The 5,345-nt window shown below is 44.6% G+C and overlaps 1 protein-coding gene across 6 annotated transcripts in view; it reads right to left on the bottom strand.

The window, feature by feature from the left end:
* Positions 1–1,009: 1,009 nt before the first annotated feature.
* The window catches only part of trim36 (tripartite motif containing 36), a 36,198-nt gene continuing 31,862 nt past the window's right edge, over positions 1,010–5,345 (bottom strand). For all 6 annotated transcript variants that reach the window (XM_084138725.1, XM_084138726.1, XM_084138727.1 and 3 more), the window contains 2 exons: positions 5,151–5,345; positions 1,010–2,870 (listed from right to left, as the gene is read on the bottom strand). The exon at positions 5,151–5,345 is cut by the window's right edge and continues 103 nt beyond it. In XM_084138725.1, the coding sequence (XP_083994851.1) occupies positions 2,528–2,870; positions 5,151–5,345 (538 nt within the window). In that variant the 3' untranslated portion in view covers positions 1,010–2,527. The remainder of the gene's footprint in view (positions 2,871–5,150) is intronic.

Genomic DNA, 5,345 nt, shown 5'->3' with positions numbered 1-5,345 from the left:
ATATAACGGGTCCAGTATATATAACGGGTCCAGTATATATAACAGGTCCAGTATATATAACAGGTCCAGTATAACGGGTCCAGTATATATAACAGGTCCAGTATAACGGGTCCAGTATATATAACAGGTCCAGTATAACAGGTCCAGTATATATAACGGGTCCAGTATATATAACGGGTCCAGTATATATAACAGGTCCAGTATATATAACAGGTCCAGTATAACGGGTCCAGTATATATAACAGGTCCAGTATAACGGGTCCAGTATATATAACAGGTCCAGTATAACGGGTCCAGTATAACGGGTCCAGTATATATAACAGGTCCAGTATAACGGGTCCAGTATAACGGGTCCAGTATATATAACAGGTCCAGTATAACGGGTCCAGTATAACGGGTCCAGTATATATAACAGGTCCAGTATAACGGGTCCAGTATATATAACGGGTCCAGTATAACGGGTCCAGTATATATAACAGGTCCAGTATAACGGGTCCAGTATATATAACGGGTCCAGTATATATAACAGGTCCAGTATAACGGGTCCAGTATATATAACAGGTCCAGTATAACGGGTCCAGTATAACGGGTCCAGTGGGGAACAGTGATGTCACCGTCTCAGAAGCATGAAGAACGGACTCATCTTATTGTCATCCCTAATGTAAAGAATGCGTCTTGGCTAGTAATTTTACATTAATCAAGATCTTTACCTGTACTTAGCAGATACTTTTATACGATGCTAGCTTTGCTTTGTTAGACCAAATGAAACCAACTAAAAACTCTATCTTATTTGCACTTGTGTCTCTTCAAACCTGGACATCTTATTTAACTCCTTCTACAGCCTCAGGCACTGCAAACTCTCATTTATTTATTTATTTATTTATTTATTTTCATCATCATACTATATTCATCAGGGAAAGTGATGAAATATACATAACATGTTGCTCACTCACAGCATTTCTACTCCTGACATTGAGATAGTTCTTTGGGGTGAAGGAAACAACAGGACTGACACAGATCCTAAAAGGACATTCATTTATTTAATACAAAAGCCCACAGTACATTAACAATAAAAGCACACAGATGCAGGTGACAGAGACAGACACTTAAAGCATCGTACAGCGCCACCTCTCTGTTCTACATGATATTGCATCGAGCTCAGTGGCTGACATGCTTTAAAGTGCTAACTGGAGAACTTCAGCAGGACTCACACGCTCAGTACCGATTACTGACCCTGTTTAACATGTACAAGAAACTGGCAAAACATTTGGTTACAGGCTTCCAAAACACACACACACGTTCTGTGACTCGACACACACCTGGAACAAGTGTACAGGTGCATAAACTCATCAACAAAATAAACCGTTCTGATGGTGAGTGTGAAAACGTGAAAATAAAATTATATAGATTTAGCAACAACAACAAAAATAAAGAGAAATGGTGGAACTCATAAAAGATCAGATCACACACACACACACACACACGAGTCCTTCTCAAACCACAGACTTTATACATACACTTTTTAAAATGATCACAAACATGTAAAAGCTCCATCTAACCGTCTAAAGTGTTTAGAAGACGAGTCTCCTTATATGCACTCATTGATTAATTGATTAGCAAGGATAAAGAGGGAAATAATCCATATATCACACACTAATCAGGAAATACGACGTCCCTAATTCTCCAACATGTTTTTATCCTCCGTAAACAGGCGGTTCCTCTTCAGAAGAATACGAATCAAATCACAAGACTTGTGCAGCACAACTACATGATAAACTAGCAGAGCAAACTCCAGTCAGAGGTAGAAGAGCACGGAGAGATCCCACAGGAGTCAGTCCAATCCCTTTATAGCCATTAATCTGCTCAGTGAAGCCGCGATTATTCAATAAGGCCATATCAGTCCAGTCAAGACGCGTGCCTTGGCAGGGTTAGTGCATACAGTGAGTACATCTCAGGTGTTCGAGTCCGACTCGTGTGATCAGCACCGGTTTGATTCAGAGGCTACGGTTATATAAAGGTGTTTCATGCGTTTCACTCCGGATTACAAAAACTCTAGCGCACAATCATATCCACGCGATGTTCTAGGACAGACTGATGCGTTTATTTACTTTTAAACATTTCTAAGTGTGCAGGTGCTGCTACAATAAAAACTAATAGTGCACAATCATGTGTTCAGTAGTGAATTCTTGTGTACAAATCATATCGCTTGTCATTTCTGACATAAAGCTCCTCTAACTGTGTGTAAACGACGGTCAGTGATCAACAGTGTCAGTGCACACGGTTCAGAAAGTGACATTGTGAGGTTTTGCATTAAATTGGGTGTATTAAGGTGCGCTGTGTGAACCCTGATGGTGTGTGTGAAGCTTCCGCTCGGCTGATGTCACTGAAGGCACTCGAGATCGGATTGGCTCTTCGACCAGATTCATTTGTATAATTGCACAGCGACCCACGATGTACGGTTACTGCGGGACGAGGAGCGAGGAGCACCACACAGTTACAGGACTAACAGACACCGGACCCCGGACCCTCACATGTAGGACAGGCGCTTGGCCGTGAGGAACTCCTCCAGATGGACCGAGCCGCCGCCCAGGAGCCCGAACGCAGGGAACATGGTGCCGGAGCAGTCCACCGCCCGCTCGTACAGGCAGCGCATGCTGTCGCCGTCGTAGAAGAACACGCGGCCGGCGTCGTAGTCCAGGAGGACCCCGATCCGGTGCGGTGCGGGCAGAACCCGGCCCATGTCCCCGGCGCCGAGCGAGGCCTTGGGGATGAAGAGCCGGCCCATGCCCACCGTCAGCAGGGTGAAGGGCTGAGACACCTCGAAACACGCGTCCTCGCTGCCGCTGTCGTGCCCGCTGTCGTGATCATACCTGCGGGAGAAACTGCACACACTCAGATCCTGGAGAAATGCCAATCAGAAACAGCTTTGCTTATTCAACGAACACAAAACGAATGTAAAACTGCAAACGGATGGTCTGTTCGCACCAAGAGCGATAACTATATCAGCGGCACACCAGCGACAAGTTTAGTTGTCTGTCGCTTTAAAAGCAGGATGATTCTGATTGGCTGTCAGTGTTTTTATCGTTCATCAGCTGGACTAGCTATTCTCAGAGAATGAGGAGGAGCATCTAAACCTGATAGTTGCTATAGTGAAGAGGCCGTTAGCGTCTCCGCGTGAGCCGCGCCGCAGGTGTTCGCCGTTCACAGATGCAGTGATCATAATGAGGATGATGTCATGATACAGCCCTGGGGTGCGTTTCCCAAAAGCTTCGTTAGCCAACTATGGTCGCAAGTTCTGTCGTTATCAGTTCAACTAGTCATTCGCAAACCGCATCGCAGAGTCTGGACCGGCGCTCTCGACCTGCGGTTACAGGCAGAGTTTCTGGTTTGCATGTGGACTCTAATACTGACATTCAGTTCAATCTATATCTTTTATTAAGAATACATACAAATGTAATTTACGTTGAAGGGGGTGATTCTGGAATCCGCTGCTGCTTACATGTATATGTAATGAGTGATTATAATCAAGGTATTAATCAATATTTTTCCTCCTAAACATCACATGAGTTGAACGACTTCTCTAGGCTTATGAGATTTTACTGTGTTCTAGAAGTTACCAGTGTGGGTTAGGGTGTGATCACTGAAATGTTCATGTATTCTCTAATGTCTGTTTGATGTCAGGAATGCAGTGACAGTGCTTGCTCGTTTAGTCCGGCTTCCAGAGATGAATTATGGACTTCTTTAACATGTCAATACATACATCTGCTTTTCTAGGGTACCCTGACAGCTGGGGTCACAGGGGTCATTGAAGTCTATAGTTTAAGGGACCATTTCTCAGTTAAAGTCTTACTTTACTGCGTTATATTAAAGTGTCCTCTCCTTGAGAGAAAGAACGCATTATCTTGATGTTTTGAGAAGATTCTCCTATTTATAGTTAGAGCCTGGCCAAATCCGACCTTGGAAAAGCTGTGTGTGTGTGTGTGTGTGTGAGTTTGTTTGTGACTTCATGTGTGTGAGAGAGTGTGTGTGTGTGTGTGTGTTAGTCTTCTTGGTTACAGGTTAAGGAACAACTGGCATTATAGGAGATTGACTGAGTTCTGGACAGGCTGGCACCCAACAACCCAAATCTGCGACCTGGAAGGTCACGCCGTGCCGAACTTCAGGGTCCGAGTGTCTGCATAATCGATGGAGATACATCTCAGTCTATCTGTATATGTGTGGAAAATTTAGAGATGTTCCGATACCCTTTTTCCCTTCCCGATACCGATTCCGATACCTGGACTCAGGGTATCGGCCGTTACCGAGTACTAATGGTGAAGGGTATAACTGCTGTGTGTGTGTGTGTGTGTGTGTGTGTGTGTGTGTGGTGAAGGGTATAACTGCTGTGTGTGTGTGTGTGGTGAAGGGTATAACTGCTGTGTGTGTGTGTGTGTGTGTGTGTGGTGAAGGGTATAACTGCTGTGTGTGTGTGTGTGGTGAAGGGTATAACTGCTGTGTGTGTGTGTGTGTGTGTGTGTGTGGTGAAGGGTATAACTGCTGTGTGTGTGTGTGTGGTGAAGGGTATAACTGCTGTGTGTGTGTGTGTGTGTGTGTGTGTGTGTGTGTGTGTGTGTGTGTGTGGTGAAGGGTATAACTGGGGTTACGCCCTACGAACTCCTTGTGAGTCTTGAAGCTGAACTTCTGCTGATGACACTGCAAACTATCTTCAGTAAAACTTTAAATTTATTATAATTCTGACTCTTGTATTAATTAATCACTTCTGGTTCTGGGTCTTTGACTGTAAATCCCCTTACAACGTCTTTTAGTTTGTCAAGAGATTTAAAGCGTCGTTCTTGAAGAGTGCGCATGTGTGAACGAGCTCTAACGAGTCTATGATTGAATCTGGAAATAAAGCAAAATAACTGAGAAAAATGAGAGCGAGTCCTCAGATGCCATGTGCATAATTATAGCAAATCATCTAGCATTCATTAGATCTCAAACAGATTCATTAAAATAAGTTATTACTCCAACACCTGCGTGACATCATTAACCAACGTGGTTGAACGACCAATTTGAGACAGTACGGTTTCGGGAAACAGTCGAGACTATAGTTGATTTCTTCATTGATGGGTTAGGGTTAGCGGCGAGTTAGGGTTAGCGGCGAGTCTCACCTCGGGCTGCTGGAGTCTCGAGGGTTGTGGAACCACTCGGAAACTTTGCAGTCGGACGCCACTCCCACCTTCACCATGTAGGAGTCGGGATCCACACGGAAAGCCCAGTAATGGCGTCCGTGAGAGATGCCCGTGTCCCCGATGATGTAGTCCAGGCATATATAGCTCCCGGTCTGGACCCGCTCCGCAGACAGC

Source organism: Abramis brama (genome assembly GCF_963993115.1).
Source record: "Abramis brama genome assembly, chromosome: 16".
NCBI classification, from domain to species: domain Eukaryota; kingdom Metazoa; phylum Chordata; class Actinopteri; order Cypriniformes; family Leuciscidae; genus Abramis; species Abramis brama.
The sequence above is the reverse complement of the archived record's forward strand: the minus strand, read 5'-3'. Positions and strand labels throughout refer to the sequence as shown.